General features: G+C 35.7%; 1 protein-coding gene across 13 annotated transcripts in view; it reads right to left on the bottom strand.

The window, feature by feature from the left end:
• SNTG2 (syntrophin gamma 2) overlaps positions 1 to 19,370 on the bottom strand; it is a 285,090-nt gene that overhangs the window by 101,391 nt on the left and 164,329 nt on the right. For all 13 annotated transcript variants that reach the window (XM_083830578.1, XM_083830571.1, XM_083830579.1 and 10 more), the window contains 2 exons: positions 16,584 to 16,671; positions 10,910 to 11,001 (listed from right to left, as the gene is read on the bottom strand). In XM_083830578.1, the coding sequence (XP_083686704.1) occupies positions 10,910 to 11,001; positions 16,584 to 16,671 (180 nt within the window). The remainder of the gene's footprint in view (positions 1 to 10,909; positions 11,002 to 16,583; positions 16,672 to 19,370) is intronic.

Raw genomic sequence — 19,370 nt, forward strand, 5'->3', positions numbered from 1 at the left:
ACGTGGCCACAACGCCACTGCACAAAAATTAAATACTATCATAGGCCCAGCAGCCCATTTTATTCAGTTTGCCCTATAATCTACTAATATGTCAATCGGAGACAGATCCTTCACTACATCCCTTCAAAACCTGTGGATAAATGTAACAACATGGGGAAGAAGAAAGCCAGTATCATTTTTGCAAACAGAAGTAATGCTTCAGAAGTCTTCTAGAATTGTCCAAAGCAGTTATTAATGAGAGGACCAATCAATAAGATGTACTTGGGTTTCCAAAAACGAGGAAAAAAAAAAAAAGATTATTAACTGATTTGCTATGAAGTAAGGGAAAGCCCCAACACAAATTAGTAATTAGGTAAATAAAACAAGCAAAACGCTTCACTTAGTAACCAGTTTTTACTTCAGAGGGTACTATCAGTGGACTCCCAGATATACAAGCTATTCAGCATACTGATTGATGATGTGGACAAGATAGTAAGCAATAGACTGATGAAGTTAACTATGTGCAGCAAGTAATGAAAAATAATAAAAAGAAGAACAAACTGCAAACTGCAGTAGAAGCACCTCATGATACTGAATGACTGAGAGGTAAAAGGACTGCTAAAATATTATAGATAAATGAATACTAATGCATATGAGGGAAGTCTATATTAACTTTTCCTGGACTGTAATGAGTTATGAACAGATGATAAATACTCAAAATAAGATCTTGCTGTTGCAGGAAAAGCAGATGTTGAAAGGTATGGAATGGCTTTCATGCAAATAATGATTAAGTAAACAAAGACTAATTAGACTGGAAAAGAAGCAGCTGACATGACTGTATGACAAGTGTATATAAGAACACAGAGAAAGGGACTAGGATATAATGGCTCACTTTCCCTTAAAATACAAATCCTAAAATACAGAAGAATAAAAACAATGAAAGAATGCATTTCTGTATATAAGAAACTCTAGTTCAGGAAGAATCTATCCAAAACATCATGGAGGTGCACAGAACATACCCTATAAATAATTCTACATATTTCCTCTGTTCTTGGATTCTTAAGGGCATCTGTTGGGGACGAGCTTTTTGGCTAGGCGGTCCTTTGGTCTGACCCAGTGTACTGAGCTGGCTTGAACTTCAAGCCTTCTGTCTACTAAACAGTTGCTGCTCATGCTCTGCACACCATTCCTCCAAAGGACTGAAAAAAATTGGCGGTTTAGAGATAATCTCTTCAACTGTGGCTTTTATCCTCTGGTTCATTTCACACCTTTGGCTTTCTGCAGAGATCACCAACAATGTTGCCAATTAATGCCAATTTGCTTGTAACACCTGTCCATTAAGAAATGGATTGAGTACAAAAATCTCATTTTTGACAGAACACTGAACCAGGATCAGTTTGTAATGACGCATAAACACTATCCACCTGGGACAGCTGTGTACTGTTGACCTGGAGGAGGGAATGATCCTATATCCCATTAGCAATCACTGGCCTATGAAGGACAATGTGGGCAAGTGCTTTGTTGCAACTACTCGTTATGGGACAACCATGAAGTCATACGATAAGTAGAATGAAAAGGCCTCCGTTAAGTGGGAGACCTAATCAGACATGTCTCTATAATTAAGCTTGCACTAAGAATATAGGAAAGACATAAATAGATCATAGTTCACTGTGATTGTCAACTTTTTATCTTTTTGTGACATATTATTTGCTGAGCTTGGGCAACTCAATTATTTTACCTTTTTAATTTTAATTTTAGACTGTCATTGATTCTAAAACCTCTGCAAGAAAAATGTCATGTACTCAAAAGGAAGCATTTCTGAATCCACACTAGTAATTTAATTTGTAGTTTCTGTTAGGCCTGCACCTTGAAAGCAGCCACAGTGATATTTTAGGATGAATGACACGCTGCTGCTTCTTTAAACATGGGCTTTAGGCAGGCTGAAGCTGGGTTAAATCAGTTTTGGACTCAGAAATACAGTCATGTTGCTCAGCAAGCTTAAGCTTGCTTTTTAAATATACTTTTCAACTTATAGTACAAACACTGTCTGGTTTGCAAAAAGGCAAGTCTTGCAAAGTCTTCATAGTAGACGAAGACAAAGGACTACACCTGGAATAGCAATGTATCTATCAAAAACATTTTCATATCACAATTAATCAGAGGTAACAATAATTGGTATAGTTTTTTTTCTTAAAGGACTAAACTAACTGGCATCAATGATTTATTCCCTTGAAAGCTACTTTTCTTTATTACCATGATGCCTTGCTGCTGCCACCAGCCTTAAGAAATAAAGAGAAGACAGGACTCTTTCTTATCGATATCTGAAATTTCAACTGTATATGCAACTAGCGCAAAGGATTTCACAAAAGGCTTGTGTTCTATAACTTTTGTATTTTTTTGCTAAATTATGCTTGAGGGTTTCAGAAGACTGGCAAGATGTACAGTGGAAAATTAACTTTCAGTTAATTTATTTTAATTTAAATTAATTAACAAATTTAAGTAATGACAGTTTTGGCAAAGCCTAAAAGGCAAAAGAACATAAAAGAAAATGAATAAGAAGCAATTGTGATATACACAAGGAACATTTTTAACTTAAATTCTGTGATTTTGTCTTTCCTCCTGTAAGACTTTTTCTGACAATTGCAATTCATCCACTTTCTGCTTTAGAAGATTTATTCTTTCAAAATGTATCATTAAACTCTTGAGACTGTTCCATAAACTGGTACTTCTACCAAGCGCATGTGTATGTAGCAGGCATGACTTATTTTAGATTACTGCTTGTGATGAACACTGGTTCAATTTCAGATGATATTATTTATCTTTTGAGCTGTTGTTGTTGTTGCTATTTCCTCTTTAGTGAACATCGTTGAGTTTCTGAAAAGAATATCAGATATTTCTCTGAAGATATGTGTATGAAAATGCTAGCAATATTAATATAACATTTGATCTTCATATATTGAAATATTTTCCTAGGAAAAACAACTCTGACATTAAAGTGCTAAAACATGGTGTAGCATAGCTTAATTTCTTTAAGCTATAACTGAAAAAAATGGCTAATACATGTTTATGGACTTTGGTATAAAAACAAAACAAAACAACTCAGTGTAGTTAATACTAACTTAATTGCTTTTTTTTTTTTTTTTGTACAAACTGGAGAGCATCTTGTCAAAACTCCATTACTGAAGATATTGCAGTACACTCAAAAGAAAGCCCTCAATATGATACGCTTTTCAAAGTAGGCAGATTTGTCTTAGAGTTATTTTGGAGGAAGGGATTTAGATTTATATCTTTTCTTGCAGCAGCACTGGAAACCCCTCAGCTCACAGTGAATTGGAGGAGCTCTCTCTACATGTTTCAGTCAGGTCAGTGACTGAAATCTGTATGCATATTGCATATACATATGCAATGTACAAATGAATAAATAAATGTATATGTAGGGTTAGTTTTCAGTGGATCAATTAAGTAATCTGATTAATGTGTAGCTGAGCATTTGCCAACTCTTCTTCTAGGGCGAGACAGGAAACAGAGGCTGCCGACTAGCTGGGGAAGAAAACAAGTCCACTCCATTTAGCAGTAAAAGAGTCTTAGTTAGCTGACATTAATCATGGAACAACACAATTACAAGTGTTCAGTAGAGACATGACTGAAATTCTTGCAGTGCCCAGCTAAAGAAACACTTTATTGAGGTATCTATTGTAAAGAGGAGTCAATTAGAGTGTTCAGCTTGTCTCAGATGATATGATGATATCAAAATACCTGTGCATTTCTTTGATGTAGCATCAATTCAGAAGAGGGTCTGTGTTTATTTATTTTTAATGGAATGCTTAGATGCAGGTGTGCAATTCTGTGACAGCTTTAAGAAGACAGTAATTATGTGGTAAAGTATGCATCACCAAATCATTTAATAAAGGCTTTTATACGGGAAACAAGCTCTTCCAGATGAAGTAACAATTTGGACACGTAATTTAATGTCTTTAAAATTCGATGAAAGAAGCAACTTTTAATTATACAGCTCTATTCTACACTATTTTAATTGACACACATTGTTTAATTAAATGTGAAGAAGGTGAAACAGCATGTGAAACAAGAATACTGCCCCTCCATTTCTATTACAGAAAAACTGATTTAATTCCAATGCTGCATCACATGTAGGCTTCTGAAATTTAATGTCTTCTCTTGAAGACATGTAGTGCATTTGAATTAATGGATAGTTTTGCAGACACTGAGCACCTATATGTGGTTACGTGTTAGGGATCTATGCTGCCCTATTCACTGCAGTAGCTATGCATTTAAAACAATGGGATTGCTATTCTGCTGGTGAGGAACAAATTAGAAATCTTTCAATTATATAAATTTTTCTAGAAGTGATTTACTATGGAAAAATTAATGAATATTTCATTACAGCTGTGCTGCTAGGTGGCTAGGTGCTGTACTTTTTTTTTTTTTTTTAAATGAACCAATAAGGTACAAGCCTGACTAAGATATTTTTAAAGAAAATGTATGGACTACTGCACCTTTTTCTTTAATTTGTTTCCCTTAGGCTAAATGTAATTGGCTCCTGAGTAACCTCAACAACCTTGCCTGCAACACCTTTCCCAGACATATTCTTTCTTTGGGGGATGAGGGGGGTTGGAAAAGAGGGTAAAGTAGTTTTTAATAAATCTCAGCACAAAAGCAGAAAGTAATTATGACTCTTCTCAAATTATAACAGACGTCAGGAAAAAAACCACCATGTTAAAAGTATGTGAGGAAAAATACAGAAGAGAATATAGTGTTGAAATTATTATAGTGTCACTTTATAAATGCAACTGTACTGAAACTTCAGTGTTACAGACAGCTTTTGGCAGCCTTTCATATCCCCAGATGGGGTGTGCTGTCCTTGCTGAGAAGAATTAGCTCAACGTTAGAGAAATATTTTGGCCTTCACACACTGCAAATCTCTTGGGACAAATTTGAGGTTTGTCTCCTGCTCCTATCACTGACTGGGAACTCAGTAAGTGTCAATTTGTTGCAGAAACTTGTGGAATGACAATGGATGCAACTCTGAGGGAGGACCTGTTGCCTTGATTTCACTGTTGTTTATTATTATAAACCTTTTATGTATATCTGAACCACTGGAGTTCGTCTATGCTAACATCGCATCTAGATCCGGGTCACCACTATTCACCTTTGTTTCCCTGCGGATCATTACCAGGGCCTGGTATTTGAAACACTAATCTAACTATGGCAACAGTAAAAGGATCTTTCTAAAAATAATAACACTAGTAATGCTTGCTTTCATTTCTAATGCTTCATCTTCTAACACATGCAGTCTTCAATCCCATGAATGCTCCCACATATTTTTTCTTTCTAACCACGGACTTCTGATACTCCCTGCTAACATACCTGAAAGATTGCTGCTCTTTCTGTTGCCAAAAGGTGATAAAGGATCATAATTTTGTTTAGTCATGCAACGGAGTCGCACATGTATAACTTCTCATTATAATCTAGCTCTGCCCTGAAGCAGTCCACTTTGTGCCTTTGTAGTTATAAGCAGGAGAACAGATAATGAGGGAAAGAGAGAAGCTTTTGTACAAAAATCAAATGCAAATTTAATTCATCCCCAGTTCTCATTCTGCATTCCTGAACATCATAAGCCAAACATAAGAACATCGCTCATTAATAATAAACAACATTCCCCCAAACTTCTTTGTCTGTCTGTGCAAATGAAAGGTACTCAATGCACTCAGTGCAATCTACAGAGCAATACAACTCTCTGCAAAGCAGATTCCCGGTGACTGGTTAGATGAACTACTCCCTACAATCCATCAAGTAAACAAGGTTCTCCAAATATTCTAATCACAAGTGTAATTAAAAAAGAAACTGTGTAATCACCTCATTTCTACCAGCACTGATAAAAAATAAACAACTTAGGCTTTATCTCCTAAGCCATTTTCTTTTTGCTACTGCTGAAAACTAAAATGAACAAGTTCATAAGAAATATGAGAAGTGCATTCACAAGAGAGGGCTGTATATGGGAAAATAGGTAGAATCAAAAAATGAAACCAGATACCTGACAAAAACAGGTTATTATTTTTTTACTTGACACATTATTTATATTATGATCGTGCTGCACTTTTTTTTTTTTTCTCAAAGATAAACAACAAAGCCAGAACCTTCTATTTTACCTTTCTTGGTCTTTGATTTCTTTTACAGGGGCTAATCCCCACTTAAAACTTCTTCTTGGGCTGTGTGTGAATATCAGTTTAACCTTCAGTGCTTAAGTGAGTACTTTCAAAACTAGTATTAGATGTCACAAAGCTGACATGTTGCTCAGTGTTCATTTATTTAGTATCTAGTAAGCCTTCCTTTTAATTCAATGCCATAAGTCCTTTCACCACCATTTTTAACTAAGTTTAATAAACAAAACAAAAACCTTAAACAAACAAACAAAAAACACTAAAACCATATATGACTTAAATTTTATTGGGAAATTAAACAAGTGCTTAATTTCTGTGCAGAAGAAATAACTATCCTGATGAATCACATATTAAATAGAAGAAGAAATAAGCCTGTGGAAAGGATTAACAATGACAGTGGGGATCAATAAAAGATGAGACTTTCAAAAATACCTTTTATTCATTTCATTAATATAGCAAAAGTCCTAATCAATTCAGAATTAGAGAAACATAACACTTTTGAACATCTAAATCTCAGATAAACAATTTCCTTACTCAATATCAAAAGCATTTTATAAGCAGATCTAGAATAGTAGAGTAGGAAGTTATTATCAAATAGCTTTTTTTCTACTGATATGATTTCTGAGAGGTGTAATCAGAAACAGAAAATTTGGATTATTTTTCTCTGTATGTAGAAAGGGAACAGTTTCATATTTTATTAGTGGAGAAAAAGGAGTATGCTTATTTGCAGTGCGTTTTATCTCTTTTCATATAGGATCTCACCACAGAAGCAGTTCAAGATATTCAGTTCAAGTGTAGCTAGCTATGTTTGTCTGTTTAAAGTATTTTCTTTTCTGTTCAGGAAATGGAAGACGTAGTGATGATTACTTTCATGAGAGTAAACAGTACTGTCTCTCTAAGTAAGCTACTTTTTGTATTTACTAGATTTATTACATCTTATGCAAATACATTACCAAATGACACACTATGAATTACAAGTCAATTTAAAGTTATAATTCTTTCATACACAGTGAGAAAATCATGGATTTTCAGATCAGGAGTTGGCAGAGTCTACTGGTATCACACACTGAATCACTCTAACAGAAAAGATATTGATCTGAATCTTGAAACTTCTTTAAAGTGAGCTACAGCATGACAAAAATGAAGAATAAAATACAAATTAAGAATGATAAATAGTATGTTTATACTGAACTGGAAGGCACTACAGAAACAGGAAAAAAGTAAAATTATTGAAGCTTTTAGATGTGGCACATCCATTTGATCTCAGCTCAATGGTCTGGTTACTTACTGCATTGAAGTATCCATCAGCATAGCTTTTACCCTCAGTAAGAGGATCTCCAACCCCTTGCATGCACCCTCTTCCCTTTTTGCCTCTGCTTGTTTGGGATTGAGCAAATCCCTCTGCAGCTGGGATTGTTTCTCTCACTCTGAAACCAGGACTACCATATATGTTAAAGACATAGGACCTATAGGTCCCACCAGATGTTGGGCACCTGTATTTTTCCTTTTTTTATAAACTGTACGTGGTGCTGAAGTAGGCATCTTTCTTAGATCAAAACTTTTTAATTGAACAGATGAAACAAAGCCACCAAATAATAAAAAAAATAAAAATAAAAATAAACATGTAAGCAACTTAGAAAATTCTAAATGCTTGTTTCATTTAATTTAACCAACTAAACATACACTATCAAAATTAAATTAGAATTCTTAAATTACATGATCTACTCTAGTCGCAGTCCATTTATCAGAATATCACTTTTAGACAATTCAGGGAAGTTGGATATTCAAAGAAGTGAAAAACTACTACGGTTTCCCTTTGTATAGCAACTTTTATACTATTTAATAGTGTCTTAGTAATTTGTTTTATTTCAGACCTCTTCTTTATTTATTTGTCCAGAGGGATGACTTGGAAATCCATCTAGGAGAACATCCCTACAGTATTTTCTCCATTGTTTTGTAGTTAGAATCCTTCATGTACATGCACTATAATCACTGGCCTAGAGAGTAGCTCTTCTAAACCTTCTATGTTCCCTGAAATTTCAGAGTACGATTAATAAACCATGTATCAGATACAGATGAATGTATCTGATACTACCAGTCTCTACAGCATTTGTCACACTGCTCAAGCACAAACTAATTAGGTGTGAAGAGAACACTTCACCTCATTTCTCTATGTTCAGGGCAACCCCTCTGAAGCACTCTACTGCAAACTACTCAAATACTATAGGAAAGATTTCCATAAATCCTGAAGATGATATCAAATCACATATAACAGACGCTTCACAGAAGATGTGATAAAGATATGTCTAACAGAGGCAAGCTACCATGAGAACTGAAAACAGTGTAATCGTATGAGGCAGAGACAGCTTGATGTTAACATGGCTAAACCACTTCCTATATGATAAAAACTAGTAACACCACAATATATTCTGGTGTCATGTGAATGTTACTGACTGAGATAGCATTAGCTCAGGTGTCTCTGTATTACCGGTTTTCAGAACAGACACGCTGAATGACTGTTTGGTAAAACTGCCATAATAATCATTCTCTACCTCCTGTCCTTTCCTTTAATATGCATGATTTTTGGAGTAGCATTCATAAATACATGTGCATTGTCTAATATAGCAAGGATCTGACCGTAGTTAGGAAGATACATACAACATGATGTAACATTATTCATAGTGAGTCAGACCTCCCTTACCAAGATGATATTAAAATGGGGTTTAAATATCTATATTTTTACTGGGCAATACTGTCAGAGGGAATGTCAGTCCAGCTCTTCCTTTACTGAAAAAATGAAAATACCTAATTAAAATTAGAAGCACCCACTATTTGGTACCTGAAAAACATGCAATTCTGAAGTTCTAATCACAGCTCATTCATATCTTAGCTGGATAGACAACAGACCACACATTTTTAGTGGACTACCTCAAAAGTCAGCCATATCAACATAGAATACATAGAACCTTGCTTTTGGACCTCATAATAAGAATCTGGCAATTTTTAGTTTTGTTTCCTATGAAGTGAGATCATGACATTTTTACTGGGCTACATTGTTTTGCTGGGCTAAATTGTTTTGCTTTACTTCACTTCTAGGTCATTGTGTCTGGTGCACATATATAGCTCCCCACATGACTTTTTGTCCAGCTTCAGAAAAAGACAGAAAAGTGCTGTATAAACGAGTTAGTACCTCAGTATTCCCCCTTCTGTTTTTACAGAAGCTTACATGCAGTCTTTTGTGTGCTACCTTGGAAACTAATTCTAAATTACTTTGTGTTACAAGTCCATAAAACTCCAGCCACTTATTGTTGTAACGTGTAGAATTCCAAGTGTGCAATCCCCACTGTATAGTCATAACGATGATTGAAAGTTATTATGGCACACATTTTAGCAGTTAGTAGGCATTAATTTGCTAAAGCATGCTAATGCAATCAGAGGAAATCACCTGACCATAGCCCTCTTCATATAATGCAAGCGCTTTGAAGAAAGGACTTGTTTGGCTGCATAGCACCTGGTAGACAGGCATTTCAGAATAATGGACCCTGATGACAGACAGTTTTTTTGCTAAGACAACACTGCAAGGTAACTAAAGGTAAAAATTATCTGGATGATTGCAAACAAATAAACATGATATCTTCTGTATCTATACTCAGTTTTTTCCCCAAGCACTAAAGTACAGGTATCAAAGCAAAACTGAATACTTTTATTTATTATTAATCATATATATTTATATAATAAATATATGCATATTTATATTATCACATATATATTTATCAGAGAAAAATAGCTTTAAGGATTAATTTAGAGGGGTAGTGGTGAAAATGTGCAAAGCTTGAGAGAAGCAGCAGACACTTAGATGACTGAAGAAAAAGGAGAAACAGAGGTCAGCAGAAGCCTGTACTCCATTCACAGGGCATTCATTCTTTAAAATTCAATATCTAACTGAAGAGACTACAGCTGCAATTAGTTAAGAGCTAAACAATTTTTCAGCATGAACAGCTGTTCTTGTACAGCTATTATTTACATCTTCAATCTTCATTTTAAGAAAAGAGCAACATTGTCACCTACTAAAACATCCTATCTTCTTTGGTTTTGACAATTTCTATCTTTCCCAGAGAAAAAAATATATATATATATTATTTTTTTTCCCACAATGCTGCACTTAATTCAGTCATAGCTGTTTGCTGCAGAAAAAAGAAAGAAGGGACTATCCTCTGGATTAAAGAAATAGACTTGTTTTCTTAAGTCTGCTTTCTCATTTTATTTCTGTCTTTTTCCTCCTTTTTTCCTTTTAATGAAAGTTTGCCTCAATAATTCAACCTTTACATTCTCTTCTGAATTCCATTTGCATTTCAGCATCTTTACTAAATTTAATAGCACAATGCTATAATTCAACAAAATACGTTAAAAATTGACATGAATTCGTCCCCACACAATGATCCAACCTTGCTGTGATCATTCTTAGAAGCTTCTCAGTTGCCTCATAGCAACTGAGAATAGCAACTCAGGATACCATGTTGGCTATTTCACAAGAATTTTACAGCACAGGCACTTAAAAAAATATCCAACAAAACAAATGAAAAAAAAAAGTCAAAACCAAATCAAACCAAAAAACACTCAAACAACCAATCAACCAACCAACCACTAAAAAAACCTTAGGCTAGTCCTATGGTGTTACATTAGCATTCTGAAGCTCAAAATGGAGCAAAAACTTGCATAATTTATGCTGGTTTTGGTATTAATTTACTTACAGTATTAATTGAGTTTCCATTTAAATGTAAGCCACTATCAAAGAGAGGTGATGAAGCTCCACTGCTGTGATCACTGGATGGTCCAGGGGAACCTGGAAATCAGATAACAAAAGATAATCGCTTATATTAAAAATATATGTATATATCTATTCCAGCTGTAAAACACGTGAAGAATTTCTAATACATATCACCAAACCAAAACTGAAGTACTGTGTACATTTTAGGAAGATAGACAATAAAATGTGTCAATCTTGTGCTATACTTTACGTCTAACCAGAAAAAAAGTAGCTGGATGTCATTTTATGGAGGCTGTCATTCTATAGAAGCTGTGCTCAAGGTACCTTCTTAGATGCTTAACTGTTTGCAGGATTAAGCCTTTTAAGCCTTTTTTTTTTTTTATTTTTTTCACTGAGGATGAGATATTCAAAATCAAGTAACAAATTCAGTTACACAAATCCCATTAATTTAATGAATAAATTTCCTACTCAGTGTTGAAAGTCTCATTTTGGAGTATAATTATGGAGAGCATATCTATACACAAAGCTAATAAGAAACTCTCAAGCAAGTACTAACAGTACACATACTTACATTTTACTAATGGATATATATTTTTCATAAAGTGGCAATTACTTTCAAGAATAATGCACCTTCTCAAACTAAGAAATTAAAAGTAAATTGTCATCTTGCAATGTTGATACTGTGTTAATACTTTATTATAACACAGCTATATTCTATATATATCTATATATATCTATATATAGAGATATCTAATCCTTTAAACAGCTATTCATGGTCCTACTTTAGCAGTTAATGGGACTCTAGGAAAGCTTAATGCATTTGTATGTAATAACTCATTTAATATAACAGAAACAACACAAAGCCACACCATTGTGTAATTTTTGCTTAAATATAAAATTATAACATATAGCGCCAATAATACACAATTACTGTCAGAATATACTTGGCCTTACCAATAAAACACATAAAATCAGTTTCACAGCATTATATTCATCATCACTGAAAACTCATTTTTCTGTCTGAAGAAGTCACCTGAAATTGCCTTTAAATCATTTCACATTAATAGGTCTGTCAAATCTAACATCACAAGAGTCAAAATGTCATTCCAAGTCATATTTTTGTATGTATCTATTCCACATATCTGAAAGATTTAGCAAAATGGAAGTTAATTCAACAAAAGCTCATTTTCTCCATAACAGCTCTCTGTCAGTCCAATATTGAGATCTCAAAATTATACTCTGTGTTCTGAAGTTTCAGCATGTTTTCATTCATAGTCTTTTCCACACAATTTGAGACGATATCAGCAGGAGGCACTGCTATGCTTTGCTGATACAGGTCTAACCCAAGTGCCAACTTAGTAGCTAGGTACATTTTGTAGCTGCTGTAAACCTACAGTACACCACAAAAATTGATGTTCAGAGTTGTAGCTGACCACAGGGAATTATTGTAACAGAAAATGGTATCTAATTTTTTATTTAAAAAAATGTTTAAATAAAAAACTTGGCATTAAATTCCCTGTGGAAGAGCCCGCCTGTTGGAACCTCATTATCTCCCATAACAGACATGTATGACAGTTCCATGAGTCGATCAGATTCTTAATGTGGACCAATCCCACATCTTCTGCAGTTTCAGCATATCCAAATAGACAAATTTAATTATTTTCAAAACTCTGAATGAAGGATTTACTATAATACAACATACTACATTAGTGTTTTTAAGTATGTAAAACTGACATCTGCTGCATGGGAAAGCGTACAATAAAAGGTGAAGTAACATATTTTCCTCCTCCCGACATATCCCTCCAGACTTGCTTTTCAGTTCAGTAGCTTTCTTTGGTTTTCTGAGTCACAACAAACTACTCAGCCTCCCTCAGTCTAAGTCACCTTCACCACTTGATTGCAGGGAAGTTCACAAGTTGTTTAGTCTGCTCCCTGCTTATTCGCACACTCATGGACTATTCCTTCATTGCCTTGTTCTGTATTTTGGAAGCTTCCCCTGTTTATGTACAACTGCTTTCATGGAAGGTGCAGTCCTCCCATCTCTCCAAGGAGCTCTACCTGCCTCCTGGCATGGCAGTCCCAAAGCTAGCAGGTGGGCTTTTCTCTTCAGAACAAAACATAGGATATACATACACAGCATATACACGATCTAAAAAAATTACACTAACACAAAGCAATCTTATACTACCTGCTACTATAGCTCTTGCCCAAATAGATGAGACTCCATATCAAGTGCTGGGTACCAGTTCAATCTCTGGAACTTTATTAGTTCATAACCATCCAAAAAAAGTGCTTATTTAAAATAAAGCGTCTGGTATAGACAACTCCCCTCGCCATGACTACAGCATCTTTCTGGGGACTGATGCCAGAAGCTAGGTACATGGTATATTGTGAGACTTTCAGCAACCATTATTATCACCTAGCTTTCTTTTTATTCCACCCAAATTGTAGTTAGACACTCAAGCTATGAGAAATGAAAACTTGTACTATGACAGGTCTTATCTGTTTAATTTTTTTCCTTTTTTTTTTTCTTAGCCGTGTCATTTTTGTTATCTTAAGAACACTAATTCATAAAAGATCCTGTGACTAAGGGAAAGAAAGATTTTTACCTGAGCAACAGATTATTATGCTCAGAGGAAAAAACTTCCCCTGTGACGTACGAAAGGGCCGGAGAAAGAGAGAGATATCCAGTATATAGGATTTTGCAGTCCACAAAAGAGACTGAGATACTCCTGAGGGTGGCAAGAAAAAGCCAGAACTCAGAGGTGAGACAAAGAAACTTCTTAAGGACCACAGGGGATTTTGCAGATCTAGCAGTAACTCAGGAAAACCACCGAGTTATCTGACACTAAACCTAAAGCAAGAAATCACTTGCAGTGGAACAGGTAGGAGTTGTTTATAAAAGCTTTTAATTCTTTTTGACAGAATCACTGAGATTTTTCAATTTAAGAAGTCAGATATTCTGCTACTTAGTTTAATAAAGCCTGGATTTTTTTTTTATTATTTACACCTTAAAAGCCTTAAACTTAGCAGACCTAGAAAAGTCTATTTTAAAGTTCATCAACAGTTTTATTTTTTTAATGTATTTCAGTTAGTGAATTACACTGAGCCTCTAAACAACAAACAAAAACCTCAAAATGAGCATACCAATGTAAGGCAGTCAGAAAGACATTATCCTCTATAGCACTACAATTTTTCTTTTGATTAACATTGCTGAATGATACTGGAGACGTCCTGTATAAAAAAATAAACAAACTCATTTATCTGACTTGCTAAATATGTCATAGACAGCCTCCAATAGACAAAAAGACCATTCCAGAACAACCACAAAATTAATGTCAAAAGAAACAGAAGCTTTGCAGCCTTCGAATATTCTGATAATTTGGTATAACCACCAAAATCAAAAAATTCTTAAGATATCCTGATTTACCATAAAATGCCCTGAAGACTCTTTTCAGCAGCAGTGTATCTTATCTAAAAGGGTAAACACCTTATGTCTTGCTCAGCTCTGGGATGGGTAATGGACTTAGAGTATCCTCAATGATGGTACCCACAGGCTGAAGCCATAATATTCTGTAACAGGATAAGAAATAACCCTCATATCCACTTTTAACCTCTTCAAAAAAGGAAATTCCTTCTTTTGGTTTCCAGAAACATATATCTGTTTTCTTTCTAGCTGGAAGCCACCTTAGAGCAAATCACAGGTCATGGGATGTGGAATCATCCCAGCCACGGGGCCAGACAATGCAATGAGCAGAGAGTTACTGATCATGCAGTGTAGCTCCAAGAAGATGATACCTGACTGCTGGACTCTCCTCAGCCCACCACTCCTTAGCTGGCCCACTCTATCCTTCTGAAGAGGACTGTGAATCCCGGTGTCCAGACTCCACAGGATGGTGCCCCCAAAGGCACACAGCTGTACACCCTGAAGCTAAATCCGGTGCTCCTGGAGTATGTCAAAACCTATACTCGTTGTTCACAATCCCTGAAAGAGTGAAGTAACCAGAAAATGTGAGAACTGTAGGCACATATTTTCCTGTTGTGACATCTAGTGTCTTTGGTACCTATAGTGTGAGATAGTGTAAGGAAGGAAGAGCTATGAGAAGGAAGCAAGGGAGGCAGATGCTGCTCCTGATGATGTGCTTATAAGAAATAGTAGTAACAATGGTTAATGGGAAGAGACAGCATGGTTGCATTTGAAGTGAACACACCACAGTACTAAAACTGCTAGGGTAGCAGCTGGTCTGACTGAATCCTTGGAGGTAGGGGACCATGTGCCTGAATCTTCTGGGATGCCAGGAAAGCCTAAGATACTTCAGATTTATGTGTACATGCACTTTAATCTTGCCTGCAGTGTGAGTTGGGATGCATGTAGTTGTATAGTAGAATGGATACTTAGGTTGTTATATTTATCACTAATTCTTCATGACTGGGATTTTGCACATGGATTTGTGAAAAGCTCTTCCTTACTTGGGGTCTTACCACTGCTAATTGCCTTAACTTCAGCTGGCTGCAGGCCATGAAACAGGCCCTTTGAAAGAGAATGATATTTTTTGTAAGGTGAAAGTTTCTTGTTGAAGTGTTCAAGGATGCTGTGTACCTCTTTCTGGTCACGTGAAGATAGAAGATGGCCTGGTCTTCCTGCTAATTATTGCTTTCTCATTTCCAGGAACAGCACCTCATACAAGCAGTGCCATGATCTCAGCCTCCCTGGTAGCACTGGCTGCAGCGCCTCCTGGTGCAACACAGGCAACGCAGGAGTCACCTAAGTTCCTCTTCTCTCCCATGGAGAAGACACCAATGTTCCTGGACCTGCATGATCTGCCATGTGAAAGTGGCAGCTGTCTCACACGGGATGTGTACTGTGCGTAGGTGGCAAGGCAGCGGGGCTCCAGGTGTGGCCTCTGTGAGAAAAGGCCAGGGGCTGCCCCGTGATGGACAGGGCCAGCTCCAGCCAAAACAGACCCACCACTAGGCAAAGATGGTAGCACCTCTGAAAAAGTGCGTTTAAGTAACTGCAAAACTCCACACAACGCAGAAAGGGGTGAGGAAAAAGTGTGAGAAACAGCCCCGCGAACACCAAGGTCAGAGAAAAAGGAGGGGGAGTATTTGCTAACCAGAAGAACCAGAAATTTCCCTCATCTATATTGCCCATAAACAATACAGTATTGCTACTGTTAAACTGTTGTTTATGTCACAGCGTAATTCTGCTCTCTGACAAAAATGATCAAAATATCAAAGTAGTTTATGAAATATACACAATTAATGTTATCCATTTGCTTTGTAAATGTTCTGTTTTTCCTGATTTTTCTGAAAAGGACAACATACAACTCAGCATGAATACACGACTCAGATGTTTTGTAAACATTATTTTATTGCATTCAGTCAAAGCTTCTTTAGCAAAACTTCCAGCTATCATCCATGACTGTACTGCATTTTAGTGGGTTTTACACTTTTATTTTGAATAAACTATACAGACACAATCATGAAGTATGTATTAGATTCTTACAAGTTAAGCAGAAGAGTACATAAATAATTTTCTGTTTCTTGCTGTAAAACACTCAAGGATTGAATTCTTATTTCTGTCAGTATCATATTATTATGAGAATACTGCAAAGAGGCAAACAAATTACTCCTATCAGTTAATTTCCTCTTACCTAATGGAAGCTTTAAAAATGATGGAGCTTCCCTGAGGTACTGAACAGTGATGGTAACTTCATCGCCAGCATTTCGCAGTAGGTGTACCTGTCAGTGTACAAATAACAGCTACTTTAAACCATAGAACCACAAGCCATGGAAAGCATATTATTTACAACGAAATCAGCATCTCTGTTGATCTGTAAGAAACTCAGTATGAATACTTCTGACAGGAATGGAGAGTATCAAGCCACACCAATAAAGGGTAAGAATAGGCAGGACCAATGGAACAACGTGAAGAAATAATTTGGTGAGTAACTTGTTTTTATAGAAGAAGCTTTAGATAACTTCTACAAACAAACTCATTTTATAAAATTGCCATAGGGTAGTAGGGAAATTTGTGTTTTGTAGATATAACATATTAATTGTGTGTATGCACACATATACAGACACATAACATAAATATAAATTAATAACATCACATATATTTCATATCTGATTTATATTTGGTTTGATTCAGGTGTTATATTAGACACATTTTTCTGTTTCAAATATAGTTTTTGTGACTATCTTCATTATCTGTAAATATTTGCTCACCAGAAGAGAACACATATATAAACTCATTATGCATATATGTATACGTAAATGTATACGCATATATATATGTGTAAAGATATACACGTATTAAAACATTAGAATTTAACTAAAGGCATATCACACTACTGCATAAGGAATTTTAAAAAATCGAGAGCTTCAACTAACATCTTTGATGGAACTCTGTTCCTTTTACGGTCAGAGTTATTCCCTTGTTTCATATCCTTGACACCCAGGAAATAGGTATTGCATTTGGTTGGTAAGGTTTGCAGCCTTGGTCCCCTTTGTCAGAAACAGATGCCAAGGCCTGTGGCTTCTCAGCTGAGCACAACCAGAGCCTGAATGCATCAAGCAGAAATGTAACAACAGCAAACAGTAACTCCTATAAACGTACTTACTGATCTAATGTGCTTGAAGAAAGCACATTGTTTGCAGCACAATTTTGAACACATTGTTGAAGCACAATTGCTTGTATTGCTTCAGACCTCTATTTCAGCACACTGCCACATCGACTAACATCACAAGATGCAGGATTACTACTAACAAATTAATCACAGCAGGGATTACTTACTTTATACCTTTTCTGATGTGTATCAGAATGTAATCAGATATGTTTGGGCATATGCGAGTATTTTTCAGGCAACTAATGGCTTTCTGGAATTGTTAATTACAATATTGTAAGGCTGTTTGCAGATGAGAAGGAAGAGAGGAGTAAATTCAGGACATTGCAATAAGGATCTGCAACAAAATCAATATCCTCAGCCTTTAACATCATACACCATATAATGTCATGTGGACAGATTTTTGTGGACAGAAGAGCATTCATTAGCAATATTATAGACAGTTGTATTATTCATCTTGTGATTTGCTCAATGGCTATGAAAGCTACAAATCTCTTCAGGCACATACACAAATCTCTGAAAAAAGGTAAAACAGAGAAGTATAAGGAAAAATTAAATTTGAGGTAGATAGTTATGCAAGATATCTGTGATTGATTTATATAAAAATAATTTTTGTTTACATTACAAGATACCAACTTGAAAATAGAATGACTGAGAAAGTTCCAATGAGAGAGTCACTGAAGAATTAAGATTTAAAAAAAAACAAAACAACAACAAAAAATACCTTTTGTTTTCTCTAGATTTCATTGTTTTGTTTTGTTTTATTTTGTTTACTCTTATATTTTATAGTCTGATTCTCTTAGAATCACAGAATGGCCTGGGTTGGAAGGGACCACAAAGATCATCTACTTCCAACCCCCCTGCCATAGGCAGTGACACCACCCACTAGATCAGGTTGCTCAGGGCCCCATCCAACCTGGCCTTGAACACCTCCAGGGATGGGGCATCCACAGCTTCTCTGGGTAACTTGTTCCAGTGCCTCACCACCCCGAGTGAAAAATTTCCACTTAACCTCTAATCTAAATCTCACCTCTTTTAGTTTAAAACAATTCCCCCTCAGCCTGACAATATTCAATTGAGCAAAGAGTTGCTCCCCATCTTTTTTATAAGTCCCTTGACTACAACTTTTTGGTCATTTGCCTTCATAGTGTTCCCCCAGGTAATTTTCAAGCCTAGGACTTGTACTTCATGAATATTTCAGGTGTTTTATTTCTGAAACATACTTCAAGATCAGACATTCATCATGAGAGTCACTTCCTTTTACTTTATGACTTTTGCTTCAGACTTTAAGCCTGTATTAGGTGTTTAGTCTTAAGTTTTCATCTATAGATGAGAGATTTGATTGATTTCACTGAACTTCGTGTGTTTAAAGTATAAGGTTATCATCTAGGCTCTTTCTTTATTCAGAGATAAACACCCACAGGTGATGAATCCTTTTTATTCTAAGATCTCTACAGATTTCTAGGGAAAGCATTGGCAACCACTTTGGAATTGAATCTTAGCAAAAGGGCCATATGGATGAACTCATTCTTCAAAGAGATGCCCCTTTTCAATTTTAATTGCTGATACAGTTTTGATCTATATTAAGACAGAACCCAATTCAAACAGCCAAAACCCCATCTAAATCTCTGAGCAATGTGAATATTAATGATCATGTACGTTTGAAGGGTTAGAGTAAGCAATGGTAAACACAAGGCACCAGAATTTTAAAAAAATGCACATCATCTATGAATTGCGCCACTGACTTTCCTTGCTGAGTTAGGCATATAGGATTTACCTAAAGTGGGCATTAACAGTAAAAATGAGGAAACA

The sequence above is a fragment of the Anser anser genome (assembly GCF_964211835.1).
Source record: "Anser anser genome assembly, chromosome: 3".
Taxonomy (NCBI): domain Eukaryota; kingdom Metazoa; phylum Chordata; class Aves; order Anseriformes; family Anatidae; genus Anser; species Anser anser.